A 17,940-nucleotide genomic window follows, 5' to 3' on the forward strand; every position below is an offset into this window, starting at 1 on the left:
CACTTTTAAACATTTAGAAAAAAGTTTGTCAATTCAAAAATGAGTTGAACTAAAGACAATTTTTGGATTGTTTGTGGGCATAGCACCCATTATGGATGCCATGTCGACTTTTCAGTTTAGTCTGCACCAAAACACACTGCCTGCAATGGCAGTGTGTGGGCGTTAAGGTGAGGGGTCTCTGAGGGTGGCATAATACATGCTGCAGTCCTCAGAGGCCCTCTCGGGCCACAAGGCCCTTGGTACCAGGGATACCTTTTACAAAGGATTTACATGTGGCCCAGAGGTGTGCCAAGTGTGGAAACAAAGGTGCAGTTTTGGGAAAGAACACAGGCCATGGGAGCCTGATAGGCAGGGATCTAGGGCGCACTCAGTCAATTTGGCATCGGGTATCTGACAAAATGTTAGGGGGTAATCATGTAAAAAGGGGCACTTTTTTTTTTTTGCTGCAAGTTTAATATAGCGCAAACTTGACCCAAATCCAATCAGGTATCAGAGCGCTTTACATAGCACCAGTTACGTTACATGAGGACACACATTCATTCTTTGTTAGGCACAGGGAGATTAAATGATTTGCCCAGAATCACAGGATGTTCAGCGTCATTACCGAGACTCGAACCCAGTTCCCCAGGTCTGAGGTCGAGCGCCCTAGTCGTTAGGCCAACTCCTCTCCCATTTCCTACGCATACTTACGATCCAGACAATTTTCTCTCTCATTTTTGAGACTCTTTATCTGCAGCCTACTACATAGAGACTACTCCCCCATTTCCAGGTTTGTTAGACCCTGCAATGGAGCTATTGTTGACACTGGCTTCAGTAAAATCAGCATTTGTCCGGCCGCAGTAAAAGTCTACGTGTCTGGATCAAGATCCATACTTTTGGCAGAAAGATCTTCAACTGGATTCTGTGATTTGTCTTCTATGACAAGGAAACAACATTTGACTTCTCTAGCTAAAAATTTGCCCGTGCACAGGAATGTAAATGGATTAATGCTGTTGACCACAATATCTGTAGACCTCCTCAAAAGCATTGCTTGTAAGGTACAATGATTCCTTAAGGGATTTCTGCCAACCTTTTACAGAAAACATCCTCGAGAATATAGGGACGATTTTAGGAAGTGTCTTCAGGAAGAGATAATGAGTTCAATAAAGTCAACAGTGTGGTGGCTTATTGATCTGATGTGGCAGCGCCCACATATTGCCACGGCCTGGCTGTGAGGCGTTTGTGCTGGCTTTGAATTACAAGATTATATCTTGTAGAAAAAGTGCTTATTAAACCTCTTTTCTCAGAGCCCTTTTCCTTGTAGGCACACTTCTGCCTGCAGAACCAATGAGATTTAGGCACTTTGGTATACTAAACCATATACAGTCTTCCACAAAGCTGAGGTTTTCATGCAGTATCATTTGAGTTTCCTAGTAGCTGCAGATTTGGTGTCTGTCAGACCATCTATCATACAATTGTCTTCTAAAATCTCTCCTCTGCAACAGAGAGTTTCTTGCATTTTGTGAACTTTAGGAGGGGTTTGATGGCCTACTTTAATAAGATTAAGGAAATAAGACCATCTGAATTCCTTTTTTTCCAATTATGAGCCCATTCATACTGGACTAGCCAAGACATAACAAATTATTTTTAGATAGATTGTTTGCTCCATTTGAGTTTGTTATGGCAGTGCTAAAAAGAACTTGGGGGCATATCATCAACGGCCAGCGATAATTATCGCTGGCCGTGTTTAGCGTGAACAATTTTAACGCCGCCTATCGCCGGATTCTATCGCCCGGCTAGCGCACTATTAGCAACGCGCATCGCCGAGGCGATAGAAATCCCGGCAATAGCGGTGTAATTCGGCATTCTCTCAGTATTTCCAGAGATAAAACACAGCGTTAGGGCAAATATAGTAAATAGGGAGATGTGGACTTATCATGACAATCCACCTCCCATGACAAGTATGGCTAGGTAATAAAAATAGTAGGCGTAAGAAACCGGCGATACACCCGGTTAGCGCTGCTTTTTAAGTCGCTAGGCGGGATAGCGATTCCCTTGTTGATAGGGAGAAGCCGGGTAAGCTTTTATTTTCTCTGGATTCCTGCCGGGAACGCCTACCTCGCATCTCATTAGCGATGCAATGCGAGGCGCTAAGGAAATGGGCGCGAAGGCATGGATCCACGCGTTAGCGTATCCATGCTGATAGGGCGATAAAACTATCGCCGCTTTTCGTCCGAAAACGGACGCTAAAGCAGCGATAATTTTATCGCCAGCCCTTGCTGATATGCCCCTTTATTTGATAGGCCCAAAGCTCATTCTACAAGGGGCAGAGCAGTTACTGCTGCATTAATAAATATCTCGATTTCCTAAGTCTGAGAGAGACTACTTGGAGGTTCGTTCAAACCTTTAGAGGATATTATTGACTTGATCAGTATTCAAAAGCAATTTCCTGCTTAGCATCTTTGATTTTTGTAAAAATAGGATTGTGTTAAGTGTCACTGATAGGGCGTGGTGGGATACTATTGGAGTGCTCTTCCTTTAAATGGCAATGCCAGTTCTCCAGCCATTCTAGGCATCATCCTATTTTGCTGCTCTGACCTTGTTTCTCACTTGAAACTCTGGGCACTTTTGGACTCTCCTCTGAAAGCCTTATGGGTCGGGGAAAGACTTCTATATGCTCTTGGGTCATATAAAATCCTATCCTATCCCATACTTCTCTACCTTTTTATTTTTAAGTTTTAAACAATTATATTTTATTGATATCAAAAAAGAACTAGAAGGTGACAGACATAAATGGTAGCACCTCACTTTTATAATACTGCCGCCTTATCAGGCTGTTTATGCACTAAAACTCCAGCACCCTTCACCTAATGGTGCCTCTGTAAACAGATCTAACTATTTTTTTAAACAAATGGAGGTGCACTAAACATAGAATAGAGAGTCCAAAATATTTCTTTTTCTTTTTTTTGACTTTTATTTCATAGATGATAAATACACAACGACAGCCAGCGCGTTTCGTTCCTGTAAAGACAGTTTAACGTAACTTCTTCAGGGCTGCAACAAATATAAAAACATTTTTATAACACTAATTAAAAATGACGGACTGACGCATGTTTACAAAATTTTAAGATACTCTACAAATAGTACTCCATTATTTTGAAGGTTTTCTCAATTACACATAGAAAGAATCATAGTATACATAAGGCACCATACATTCTTTTATGTTCTTCTTGACAAGTTTATAATAATTTGAAAACAAAATTCTAAATGCAATTTTTTGCTTTCATCTAACTTTATTTGCTAAGACTAAAACTCAAAATAAAGACTGCTGTCTCACCTTGAATTGATAGCAAGTCAAGTTCAAAATTTATATTGGTGATTCGAGAGTGAAAGATGGATGTCATCTCATACCAGATGTATAAACGATTCAATTTAACTGGAATGGAAAACAAGAGAAACTAAATAAGTAAAGTCCAAATATGAACAGCATATTGTAGTTAAATCACATAACTACAAATATCTCACCTTGAGACGTAGGTCGGTGGTGGTTTAGATATATAAAAAAACATTGATTCATTTAATGATGAAGAGCCCTTTGTAAATTGGACTTTCAGATTTATGATAAAAATCTGAAATTAAAAGAGAGAATACTCAATCACAATATTGTGGGTACGTTGAATGTAAATTATATAACAATTCAACATTTATTATAATTCTGAGGTAATGAGATTCATTCTCTCATCTCCACATATTGACCCAAAGAAAGGAGTATGAAAATCATAAGGTCCAAAACGATAACCGCTTAAAAGAGAGAAGAAACAGATTTCAAAGAATTCATTCTTATCAATAAAAAGGAACAGTGCATAGCCCTGTTCTTTAATAAATTATACCACTTTAAGTTATATTTTATTGTTTATGATACAAGATCTTTCTAGTAATACCCTATCATTGGTTGGAGTGCACAGGAAATTAAAGGAATGCAGTGTCTATTCTAGTAACACCACATTATCTTTCACTGAATAAACACCTATTTTGCTTTGCAGGCTCATCACATATGACTCATAGTGTCTGGCTGTTGACATCGCCTCTGATGATTGTAATTTTCTCTAGTTTTGCAAAACGGAATCACAGAACATTTATCTGTGTCATACGTAAATAATTAATTTGCCAGTCAATACCAATGCAGCTAAAATAAGTTATTAATGATTTTGTTTTGTGATATTTCTTTTAGAGCGCAATAGTAGTCGTTGCACATTTACAGGGCTCTGATTACCTATTTTTTCATGTTTTTTAGGTTGGACAGACATACCCAGGCCACAACTCTTATTTGTCAAATCTTTGGAGGCTACCTGCGTTCTAGAGGTATTTTAAAAGAAATGTAGAGGTTTTAACACAAAAAATGTTTATCTTGTACTCATGCTGAATTATATTTTTGGAGCAAAGCATTTACTAACTTTTGTTTTTTCATGTTTGAAACTGTCTTTTTTACAGTTAAGTGCTTGAACTGCAAGGGAGTTTCAGATACATTCGATCCATATCTTGACATTCCATTGGAAATAAAGGTAAAATCTTTTTGACTTTGTGATATCAAGCAATTCCCCTTCACAAATTCCTGCCTGTTTACAATTTGTACCTCTAATGTCATCTGGCTTGGAGATCTCATTATACTCTACAAGAGCCTACTTATGAACCCCACAGAAGTAACACCCCTCTTTGAAGTGAGTTCTTTCGAACTGTGGAGTAATACGTTTCATTTTATTTCAGACAAACCAGTTTGAACAGTTTTCTGTATAAAAGCAGCACAATTCTATAAGGCATGTGTTCTATGTTCACAGTTTGGTTAAGAAGGCGTCTCAAACAAATACTTCAAACAGCTAATGATACACAGCTTTCTTAAACTTGTGAATACCCAATAGATTTCTGTTTATCAAATATGTCTTTTAGTAGGTTGTTGTAATTACAATATTTACTGTAATTACATTGTAACCGTGTGTTTCTAATTACCAACTTAGATATCATAAGTAATGATTGACAGTATCTAAAACTTAAGCCATTAACAATAATATGAATACTTAATTTTTTGAGCCAGTTTCTTGGAAGAAAAAAGTTTCCTAAATTAACTTTACATCAAATCCGATTGTTGTTGTAAGCCTCAAGGACAAGACGCGCATTTTATTTAGACTTACTGTTCCCATTATTTAGCACAGTGTTTTTCAGTTTAGTTCTGCGATCCCCATACCACAACCCTCATGTAGTACATTCTGAGCACACTGTGTCTCTTTCTAAAAAGGAAACCACTCTTCTGATTTTTCTGAATCCCCGCTCTTGACCATTCGATCTCTTGGAGTGCTATATATCATCTCAATCTCTCAAAGCTTCTTTTGTTATAAAAGATTCGAGACATTGGCTTTTACGTAATCCTGTATTTTCACTTTTGAGATCAATTGCAATTCACCTTTCTTAGCTTTCTCATAAGCTCCATTTTACTCAATCTAAAAGTCAAGATCCTCTCAGTCAAAAGAATCTCTTTCATGCATAGCTTACGCAATTTCATGTTTCACTAAGGTATGATTTTGGGTTTCTATCTCCTTTTATACCAGCCACAACATTGTTTCCTCAACTTCAGTTAATATAAAATACCAGCATCCACATGTTTTGCTTCAGAACCGCTTATCCGGACCTATCCTAACTCTAATCAGTGTGAACTTCCTAACCACATTCTAGCCTGGTCAAAATCTGTTTTGTACTTCTAAATCATAAGATAGCCCATCTACAGGTGTTCAGATTATTTCAACTTTTACGCTTGCTTGATAAGAGACCCGAAAGGTTGTGCTTTTTTGTCCCTATCATTCTAGTAAAGGATGACTTTTTTTCATCCACAAAAGTGGTGACAAGAATAGCCTTTAATTGGTTATTTTTCTTAAAATTTTATCATTTAGACTGCTTTTTAGATGTTGTTCCATCACCCCTTTTGCCCTTGAGTGACCTTTACCAAAAATACTTTACTTTTAAGTTAACATTTATTCCAAACATATACTTATGTCTCAAGGCAATCGAAGTCTCTTTGAAGGCCCAACAGGGTAGCCTATAATTTAACTATTTTGGTTGCCCGTAAATAAGTATGAATGGTACTCTTGCTTGTAGTCTTACTTATGCTTTGCAGCTTCCCAACGAATCAAGATCCATTGAGAGAGTCTCTTGTGCATCAATCCGGGCACAATCATTTCCATATGCAACTTTTAAAGCGCATGGACCAATGGCCATAGAAAGCCATAGGCATCAACTTTGGACCACTGCCTATTTTCGCATTAGAAAAGACTGTTACAAATTCTGTTCGATTTTCATACAACAGTGGACTGTTTTGTTTTTTTACTAGCTTTTTTTGATTAATTAATTTCTGCCTTTTAACCCCTTCAGTGCCCACCCCTTTCCCCGCCCTGTGCCGGCCGTTGCATTAGCGGGCGGGGTTTATGACGAGCTGGTCTCGTCATGGGCACAGCGCAACCGCGGTCCAGGACGAGACCAGCTCGTCATGGGCATTGAAGAGGTTAAAAAATCTGAACTAAACATGTAATTTGATTTTTAAAACAGCAAACCGATTTCCCCATTGAATTGAAGATTGAATGTAATTGTTAATCGATGGTGGTACTTTTATGCTTACTCTCTTGGAGTAGTGTTTGTGTCGCTCTAGTAATCACTGAGAACAGTGCTCCAGCTACGAAGGACCCCAACACAAATTTCTCTTTATATCTGGGCCTGCTGTTGTAGATACCTCTATAACGAACATGAGTGTCTCCGACTGATCACTTCCAATGATGATGAACCTTCTAACTTGTTAGGATGTGAACACCAATGTTTTTCCTTGCATTGGTGCATAGATTTTGACTAATCCTCCTTTACCTCATTCACTTCCAGAAAATCCTCAATGTTTTAAGCCATGGTCCTTTCCTACCAATTTTGCAGAAAGAAGTTGGAGATTGTATCAGTTTAGGGGTTGGCTTTCTCTTTACATTAAATTTACATCATATCTTGGTTGCATTTATCATTGCTCTGACACCCTGAGTTTTTGTCAATAACGTTATTCATAAACTCACATGCTATTATTTCTTAACTTCGCAAAATCAAAAAATATATTTTAGTTCTTCCCATCTCTCAACTCTCCATTGAGCCTTCTTTCGTCGCAGTTGGCACCTACGCATAGTAAAACTTGCATCCTAACTCTTCCTTCTTATGAATATTTTTTTCCACATACAGGTAGGGCTGAAAGCTACTTCTAAAGCTTGTTTGAAAACTGACCTTAGCTAGCAGGTACTGCACATGCATACCTGCGTCATATGAAGCATGTCCCCATCCTTGGATGCCTCCAGTTCCCTCTGTTCCTCTTAAGGGTGTGGCTCAGAATCCGCTTCTGTCATGTTCACAAAATTAAAGTAAGTGTGGAGTTTTGGACACCAGACACAGTATCAAGTACTGTTTCTGGTGATAAGGTAATGAGGCATCTGCTCCACCCCTACTCGCCATTTCCTCCCCTGGACGATCCCTCGTGGATGTCAACCTCACTAGGGGCCTTATGTAGGTAAATTACATGTTCGAGGCATATGAGCTGCAGATTGTACACTTAGCATAGATCGCCATCTGGTGTTGGGCCCGGATGTTTGCAGTTTGTTTTTCTTCTTGGACAGTCTTTGGAAGTCACGAGTTTGGTGACTCCTCCTTCGGTCCGTACTGCGCATGGGCTTCGGCTCCATCCTCAGATTGTTTTTTTCCGCCATCGGGCTCGGATGTGATACTTCGTGCTCCGGCTTCGAACTTCTACGGTTCCAGCCTCGACGGAAAATCCTCGTTTCTTCATCATCATCTTCATCTCTCGAAGCGGCACTTTTCTCCATCCCGTACATCGGCACCGGCCTTCGGGCCCTCCTCGACTCCGGTCCCGGCCGATGGAAAGGACTCCGTTCAAAAAGTGCCCAAAATGTGGGTCTAAATTTCCCCACACCGACCTCCATCAGGTGTGTAATCTTTGCCTCTCTCCAGAACACGAGGCCAGAGACTGCCCCGCCTGTAAGTCTTTTCGATCGAAGAAAACCATCCGGGATCGAAAAGCTCGACGCACCATGGCGCACTCATCGTCTGCAGCTCCACCGGACATCTTCGGAGACGGCGCCGAAGCTTCGGGGCAAACACACACCGAGCAGGAAGAAGACGTCGTCAGCGCTTCCGAGGCCGACGACTCCGACGTGGAGGACATCACACCGGCGCAGCGGGCCGTGAGTACTGTGCCCCCTCCCACCCCCGCGCCCAAAACCAAAGAGACTCAGGTTACTCCCTCGCCTGCCGGCCTGGGCAAAACCAAGACCAAAGCTTCGATCACCCCACCTTCGGGCCCGGTGTCGAAGCCTCCAAAGTCTCACGGCAGCTCGGGATCGAGCCAGCTGACGCCCGGTGCCGAAAAACAGCATCCGGCACCGAAGAAAGCAATATCCAGCTCGACTCCGAAGCCACCGGTGCCGAAGCCTGGACTCTCGGTGCCGACCAAACACAAACACAAATCTGTCGGCACCGACGCTCCGGCGCCGAAAACTCCTTCGACGCCGAAAAAACCGGAGGCCCCAAAAAAGCATGGCGCACACAAACCATCGAAGTCCTCGGTTCCGAAATCACCGGTGCCGACGGACGACTCGACGCCATTGGCTCTGTTTACACCAGACCCTTTACAAAAGACTCTGTCCAAAGATCCAAAGACTGGACTATTGACTTTAATTATCAAGAAAAGACGCCTTGATACTCCGGCTCCTCCTCCACCACCCAAACGGAAGGACTCTGCTACTTCTCCCCTCAGAGTGCCCTCCCCACTACCACGTCCCCTACCTCCTCCACCCCCTCCCCCTCCCAGGTCTCCGCCACCTTTACCTCACTACTCTCCGGCCCCGTCCCCAGATCCGGACGACGGGGACCCGGACAATTATCCGGCGGACGCCCCAATGGATCCCACTCCACCAGGGACCCCAGACCCGTGGGAGGATTACAATAACCCTGATGTACCCGATATTCCTCAGAACGACCTATACCCATCCAGGCCGTCTCCTCCAGAGGACTCCTTAGGGTTCCATCATTTAGTGCAGAGAGCAGCACACTACCATGGGGTGGACATGCACACTGAACCAGTGGAAGACGACTTCTTACTGGATACATTCGACATACAGGACAAATCCACCTCTATCTTACCCATGCTTAAGGGTGTCACCAAGCATGCCGCAGAGGTGTTCAAAGACCCTGTCAGGGCCAGGGTACTAAACCCTAGAATAGAGAAAAAGTATAAGGCGGCACCCACAGACCCTGCATACATTAAGGGCCCTGCTCCCTTAGATTCCCTAGTTGTCTCTACAGCTAGAAAGCGGGCTAACTCCCAGTCCTCAGGAGAAGCCCCACCGCCAGACAAGGAATCCAAACTCCTAGACGCGTCTGGCAAGCGCACCGCCTCTCAAGCTGCAAACATGTGGCGCATTGCAAACACACAAGCGCTACTTGCGCGCTATGACAGAGCACACTACGACGAACTTGAGGCTCTTATGCAGCACCTCCCCGACAAACACAAGCGTAGGGCTCATGAGCTAATACAGGAGGGTAAACTCATTACAAACACCTCCATTAAGTGTGCCCTCGATGCAGCCGACACTGCTTCTAGAGCCATAAATACCAGTGTCCTGCTTCGTCGCCATGCCTGGCTCAGGATCTCAGGGTTTAAGCCTGAAGTCCAGGCGTCCATACTCAATCACCCCTTTGACCAACAAACTCTCTTTGGGCCCAAGGTAGACGAAGCGTTGGAAAAGATGAAAAAGGACACAGACACAGCAAAGTCTATGGGGGCACTCCAAACACAAGCGTCTAAACGTTCCTTTCGACGCTCCTCCTTTCGTGGCACAGGCAGAGGCTTCTCCACCGATAGCACCTCTACCTCCTACAAATCCCCTCCTCAAAATACCTTTTCAAAGGGCAACCAAAGGGGTGGTTACAGAGGCAACAACAATAAGGGCAGGGGCAAAACTAACAACACCCGTTCTGCCACCCCGCCCACACAATGACTTCCCTCCGCTCCCCCCAGACCATTCCACTCCGGTCGGGGGCAGACTACAAAACTTTATCCACGCATGGGAGTCCATAACATCGGACAAATGGGTGACCCAAATCATTCGGTCAGGGTACTGTCTCGAGCTAACATCTACCCCGCCCAATATCCCACCAAGGCACCGTCCAATGTCTCAAGAACATTCCACACTGCTCAAACAGGAGGTACTCTCCCTCCTCCAAAAACACGCTATAGAGCAGGTCCCCATCAATCAGCAAAATCTAGGGGTTTACTCCCTATATTTCCTAATACCAAAGAAAGACGGGACCCTCAGGCCCATTCTGGACCTCCGGCCTCTAAATGCCTACATACATTCAGACCATTTCCATATGGTCACCCTACAACAAGTCCTCCCGCTCCTCTGTCAGGGAGATTTTCTCACAACCTTGGATCTGAAAGACGCATACTTTCACATTCCAATACACCCCTCTCACAGGAAATACCTCAGGTTCGTGGTGGACGGGCAACATTACCAATTCACGGTTCTCCCCTTCGGGGTCACCACCGCACCACGGGTGTTTACCAAATGCCTAGCGGTAGTAGCAGCACACCTCAGACGTCAACACATTCACGTCTTCCCTTACTTAGACGACTGGCTGATAAAAGCCGCGTCTTACCACCAATGCGTGCAGCATACAAACAGCACCATCCAACTGCTCCACCAGCTAGGCTTCACGGTGAACTACCAAAAGTCCCACCTCATACCATCTCACACAAAGCAATATCTCGGGGCCACTATAGACACCTCCAAAGGTATTGCCTATCCAAACACAGCCAGAATCACAAGCATTCAAGCCTTACGCAAAACATTCCTTCCCCAACACTCTCTTCCAGCAAGAGTGTTCATGAAGCTCATAGGAATGATGGCGTCTTGCATCTTTATAGTGCCCCATGCAAGACTACACATGCGTCCACTTCAAGAGTGCCTAGCACAACAGTGGAACCAGGCCCAGGGTCAGCTGACGGATCTGGTGTTGGTGGACGGCCGCACACATCACTCTCTGCAGTGGTGGAACACCACAAACCTTTCCAAAGGGCGGCCGTTCCTGGACCCGGTTCCTCAGGTGATTCTAACAGCGGACGCATCGCTCTCCGGCTGGGGAGCGCACCTCCTACACCTCACAATGCAAGGTCTATGGACGCCACAGCAAAAATTGCTCCACATCAACCATCTGGAGCTCTTGGCGATCTTTCTAGCCCTAAAATCTTTCCAAAAACAGATTTCGGGCAAAGCAGTCCTCATTCGCACAGACAACATGACTGCAATGTATTATATCCAAAAACAGGGGGGGACACACTCTCCCCAGCTCTCCCGCTTAGCCCAGAGCATATGGAGATGGGCAATTCCCCAAAACATCTTTCTCCTGGCACAACACGTTCCAGGCGTACAAAACACCATGGCAGATCTGCTCAGCAGACAAACGCAACAACTACACGAATGGGAACTGCATCCGCAAGTTCTTCAGCCATTCTTCCAACAGTGGGGGCATCCTCAGATAGACCTCTTCGCCACCCACGAAAACAAAAAATGCCCAAGCTTCGCCGCCAGATACCCACACCCATTGTCCAAGGGCAATGCGATATGGATGAACTGGTCAGGCAGATTTGCATACGCCTTTCCACCTCTCCCACTAATTCCATTAGTGGTCAGGAAGCTACAACAGCACTCCCTCACACTCATTCTGGTAGCTCCGACGTGGGCCAGGCAGCCGTGGTACACCACGCTACTACAACTATCAGTGGTACCACATCAAAAACTGCACCTATCCCCATGCCTCCTAACCCAGAACCATGGAGAAATCAGGCACCCGGACCCAGCTCAGCTCAATCTGGCGATCTGGCTCCTGAAATCCTAGAATTCGGATACCTTAACCTTCCCCCTGATTGCATGAACATCATCATGGAAGCCAGACGTCCTACCACTAGAGCATGTTATGCCGCAAAGTGGAAAAGATTTGTTATTTACTGCCGTAACAATACAATCAACCCTTTAGATGCATCCATACAGCACATCATATGCTATCTGCTCCATCTTCACAGGTGTAACCTGGCATATTCATCCATACGCCTACACCTAGCAGCGATCGCTGCTTATCTACAAAACAGACAGCATTTATCTCTCTTCAGAGTGCCCGCTATTAAAGCCTTCATGGAAGGCCTTAAACGAGTAATTCCTCCCAGGGCACCACCTTCCCCTGTATGGAATCTAAATTTAGTTCTTACACGACTAATGGGTCCGCCCTTCGAACCAATGCATAAATGCGAGCTACAGTTTCTCACCTGGAAAACAGCTTTTCTCGTAGCTATCACTTCCCTTAGATGGGTTGGTGAAATACAAGCGTTCACTATACAGGAACCCTTCATACAAATACATCACAGCAAGGTCATACTTCGCACAAATCCGAAGTTCCTGCCCAAGGTCATTTCCCCCTTCCATCTCAATCAATCGGTGGAATTACCTGTCTTCTTCTCGCAACCTCAATCTGTTGCAGAAAGAGCCTTACACACACTCGATGTAAAAAGGGCCTTGCTATACTACATACAAAGAACGCAACCCTTCAGGAAGACTAAACAATTGTTCCGTCTCCTTCTCTCCACCACATAAAGGCAACCCCATTTCTAAATCAGGGATAGCTAGGTGGATTGTAAAATGCATACAGATTTGCTACCAAAAGGCTAAAAGAACATTATCTGTTCCGCCTAAAGCCCATTCTACAAGAAAGTTAGGGGCTTCTATGGCCTTTCTAGGGAATATACCCTTAGATGACATCTGCAAAGCAGCCACATGGTCTACACCGCACACCTTCACAAAACATTACTGTGTAGATGTGCATTCCAAGCAGCAAGCTAGAGTGGGCCAGGCTGTACTAAAGACACTATTTCAAACCACTGCAACAGATACCGGTGGTCGCCGCTAGGGTTGGGTACTGCTATATAATCTATGCTAAGTGTACAATCTGCAGCTCATATGCCTCGAACGGAATATGCTACTTACCAGTATGCATCTGTTCTTGGCATGTAGAGCTGCAGAGTTGTACACGCCCACCCGCCTCCCCGGCTACCTGTATCCGTTCCAGTACATCTTATTTAGATACTACACACATGGGTTTCTCACTGTGATTACCAAGCTCCATCATTTCCCTGTTGGCGAAAAACAATCTGAGGATGGAGCCGAAGCCCATGCGCAGTACGGACCGAAGGAGGAGTCACCAAACTCGTGACTTCCAAAGACTGTCCAAGAAGAAAAACAAACTGCAAACATCCGGGCCCAACACCAGATGGCGATCTATGCTAAGTGTACAACTCTGCAGCTCTACATGCCAAGAACAGATGCATACTGGTAAGTAGCATATTCCTTACCGATTCTTAAATACCGAATTTTACCGATTCGGTATTTATGAATCGGTAAATGTAATGTAGGTAAAAAAATACCGATTCGGTAAGTGTCGGTATTTTAGAATCGGTATTTACCGATTCGGTAATGGTAACCTGTATCTCATTGATTCCTATGGGCCAGGAGGCCCATAGGAATCAATGGGAAGTCAGTTACCATTACCGAATCGGTAAATACCGAATCGGTAATGGGGGGAGCTCAATCAAGGGTGGCAGGGTGTCACATTGACACCCTGTTGCACCCCTGATTCCTGCATGTGTGCACATGTGGCACACATACATGCCCTGAGGGCATGTGTGTCTGCCACATTGCACACATCTAAGGGCCAAATAATGCATTAACAGAGACATTCGTCATTTACCACCAACTTTCAGTTGGTGGTAAATAACGAATCCCCACACCCACCACACACTCCCCCTACATCTCATTTCTGTATTCGGTATTTACCGAATCGGTAAAATTACCGATTCGGTAATTTTACCGATTCGGTAAATTACCGAATACAGAAATGATCCCCCTACATCTCAAAAGCCTAAATACCGGTCGGTAACGGTATATTTACCGAAAATCGGCCGTTACCGACCGGTATTGGGCTACCTACATATGGCCCCAGATGCCTGTAACCCTATGGAAGGTAAATGTACTTGGTCTTGAGACTGTTATCTCCTCAGTACTATGCAGCTTGTTCACACAAGACCTTGTTCTTCTCATTTAGGTAAGGGCCACAAAGCACCTGGGAATTCATTCCCTTTGGAAACAAAACACTCACTAACTCTGAACACTTTGTGTTACCCTCAAGTTGAGCTAGTCTGGGTGTGAAGTTCCTAAGCCATTTTTGCATGATATAGTTAGTCTCTCATTCCTTGTGCTTTGCTGTGAGCCTGTTGAGCTGAGGGATTGATCAGGCCTCCTTCTTGGGCTTCCATCAGAGATCCAAGACTCAGTTTGCTATGGTAACTATTGGGTCTTGCTCCGGGCAGTCCAGTATAGCATCCCCTGTTGGCTTTCTGTGTTGCAGGCTGATAAGGTATGATGGTCTCTTAACTCTCACTTTGCCTTTCTGGTTAAGCTTATTTACTGCACTGCACTGTGCAGGTAGCAATTGAGAAAGGAAAGCATAATGTGTTCAGGAAGCACAAAGCCCAGATACAAGTGAAGCACAGGAGGCAGGCCTATCCCAGTGTTGAGACACATTATCTGTACACCAAAAATACAGAAGGTACAGGAAAAAGTAGAAGCGCTACGAGACACTGGCTCACACCAATCTTGCCTCTCTGGACACCTAGCTGCTTTATTTCTTTTGGAAAAGCACTCCGATAGTAGAAAAGCACTGCTGTAATAAATTTGTGAACCAGCCACCTTCTAAGACAGTTCAATTTCTGTAGTAACAAAAGTTGCTATCAGTTTCACTTGCACGGCCCAGGGCAGTGTCTTTGTTTCTTTCATCTGAAACATCTAAGAAACATTCTCGCTCATCATGACACCTTCACCAGAACTTCAGGTGTCACAACAATTGTGATATCCGTGATGGGTCTACCTTGTCTTTGGCACTGGTTAAGCGCTTTTTGTCAAGTCTTCAAATTAGTCAAATTGTGACTTGTCACTGTTTAACTGGACTTTCCCCCCAAAATGACAATTTCTGCCACCCTGACTTTCTTCCCCTAACTAGTTATCTCTCTGGCAAGATCAAAATAAAGATGCAGTGCTTAGTTTTTAAATCGTTATATTGGACAAATCTACATTCACCATGTCATTAGTGCTATATTGCTCTTCTCATTTAAAAAAAACACAAAAAACATCTGAGCGGGAAAGTTTTTAACATTGCAACTGCGCTTTCGAATTCTCTACTTCCCCCTACTATCCCCTCATATCTTCTGTTTTGCATTTGTTTTTTTTAAATAGTATCCCTACCTGATATTGTCTCTTCATCCTTTTGGCAAATGTATTTGTTGGCAAGAAGCCAGTGGACAGACATGTGAGTGCTTAAGAAATCATAAAAGGTCAGTCAAAATCACTAATGAGCATGTTCCTCCCTTACCAGTGTAGTAGAAAATAACCAGAGGACCAGTTTCTCCTTTTAATCAAATTTCCAAAACTCATTCAGGTGGCGTCAATGAACATGGTGCTAATTAATTGTAATGTTTCTTCCAAAATTCTTCAGATTCATAGCTCCATGATTATCTAATGTATTTGTTCTGTTTATATTACTATTACCGTACTATGACCTCCACAAAGACTGGTGCACATTCATCACAACCACGAAAGTAAGATGGGACTCATCTCTTTGTCAGGGCACATTGTTGATCAGGCTTCCACTGTGTTTATGTTCATTATTTACAGAAATCAAACAAGGCGTGTTTCTTTTTTTTTTTTTACATTTATCGCTCTTAATGGGTAATTCGTTGTAAAGTCTGAATGCTATTTGGTCAATGTTTTTCACCTAAAAGGACCATCTGTTGCTATGACTTTGTTACAATTACCTAGTTTATGGTATCTCAATTGGAAACTTTAGATTGGGCCATTGTTTTCATAGGGAAACACAATCTTTAAATTTTTGAGCTAGTTAAAGTTTGCTAGATTATGCAGCATATTTGCACAGGACGTTTAAGTGTTAACTGTGCACAATATCATACTTGCTAATAGTTTCAGGCAGTAGGATAAATATTTCTAATTGGAAAAGCCTTGTTTAATCACCTATCCCAGAATACATGCGGGTCAGTATCTATTTCCAGATCCTTCCTTCCTTTGTTTAAACTATATAACCTATTGCAAATATTTTGACAATAACTGGAAGCAATAGGAGGGTTGCGGCTGAGGCACAGCTATATACGAAAGCTGAAAGTCGTGCTCAATTACTTTTTAATGTTTGGTATAGGAAATATTGCATAACCACCCTTATAATTGATGATGTGTGATATCAGGGTTATAACTTGATTTATCTCTACACTTGCCTTGACTTAGTGCTTTCACAAAGCCATCAAGAAGGATACAGTGTGGGCCAGCAAGAGCTGACAGTTGGAGACTTGCAAGGGGAGTGCCATCGGCTGCCTGGGTGAGAACACCTGCCTTGGTGGAAATGGAGGGAGGCAGGCGGGAGAGACAAGGTACTTTAATATTGTTATGGGCTAGCCCTGGTCTCTCCCCTCCTACCCTCTTCAGATTCTACTCCCTGCAGTGCGCCTGTATGACAACCAAAAGAAAGCAGGCGATGGAAGGTGTGCAGTACAAGGAGGCCTATTTAAAAATGAAACCCTGCATAGCTTCAGCTATCATGAACTGGAGCAGTTTTTTGTCCAAGTATTAAACGTTGCTCTCACTTAATATTACCTGGGAAAGAAACTGCCCCATTCGATATGGCTAAAAATAAAAAGGTTTTCATTGAAACTCCGTATTATTATAAATGGTATTGTTATATTTCTCATACCTTTTCATCCACCTTGTTCATAGCTCAAATCTATTTAGTCCTACATTTTTTAAACATCTTCTCAAACAGTAGTTAGACAGAAGGGCTCCTCTGATTTGCTTATGTACAGATCTTTTGTTTGGCCCTAGTAAATTCTGCTCAGCACTGTTCAGTATCTGTCCATTACCGACATTTTCAATCTTTTTTTTTTTTCATGATCCTATTACGGTTTTCTAACTTTTGTTTTAAATCTACTTTGTTGGAATGTTTTTTCAACTCCTTTTTACGGTTTCAAAAAATTCACTGCATGTCAGAAGCAGTGCCATGCACTCAATCTTGCAAAGTCTGCATTTGACATTTGGGTAATTTACCCAACGTGACCAAACATTTTTTGTCCTTTATAAGCAGCAACAGCTCAGCTTCCATCACAAACCGTTTGCTGCACATACGCAACCTTCCTCAAGAGACTTTGTAATGGCTCAAGTTTTCTGGGACTCTTGAAGCACAGAAACATCAACCTATTTTTATTATGTTTGGAGGCTAAAGGTTCATTGCACATGCAAGGGTCATTTAATGCAAACCATTTGAACATCAGTGCATTTTATCAGGATGCTTAATGCAAATGTTTCATAAGCTTTTGGGAAGCTGGAACTTTGAAAAAGGTGTAATTTCAAAGGTGATATTCGAGGATGTAGGTCAGTCTGACCTTCTTTACTATTGTCTTAAATGGCAACAAGGTCATTTTCTATTAAAATAATGTTGGATCTTGAGCACTTCTTAACACACATCATAAAATATCTGATGTCTGTCTCTTTACTTATAATCTACGTAGTATAAGAGATTCATATGTCCCGTTGTGCATCCAACCTCTTCCAGCCTAAAGGGATTCACTGTACCTCTAAACACCAGACGTTTTTGTTTTCCTGAGACATGTCCTAATTCTATAGTCACAATTTTGTGAAACATTGTCAAAGAGAGGGAAACCTTATGATGGGCTTTGATATGGGTTAAGTGGAGAACTTACCTTTATCATTGTTT

The 17,940-nt window shown here is 43.1% G+C and overlaps 1 protein-coding gene across 2 annotated transcripts in view; it reads left to right on the forward strand.

The window, feature by feature from the left end:
* USP42 (ubiquitin specific peptidase 42) overlaps positions 1-17,940 on the forward strand; it is a 521,578-nt gene that overhangs the window by 152,908 nt on the left and 350,730 nt on the right. For both annotated transcript variants that reach the window (XM_085629020.1, XM_085629022.1), the window contains exons 6-7: positions 4,274-4,341; positions 4,471-4,541. In XM_085629020.1, the coding sequence (XP_085485146.1) occupies positions 4,274-4,341; positions 4,471-4,541 (139 nt within the window). The remainder of the gene's footprint in view (positions 1-4,273; positions 4,342-4,470; positions 4,542-17,940) is intronic.

The sequence above is a fragment of the Triturus cristatus genome, chromosome 10 (assembly GCF_964204655.1).
Source record: "Triturus cristatus chromosome 10, aTriCri1.1, whole genome shotgun sequence".
In the NCBI taxonomy this organism is placed as follows: Eukaryota; Metazoa; Chordata; class Amphibia; order Caudata; family Salamandridae; genus Triturus; species Triturus cristatus.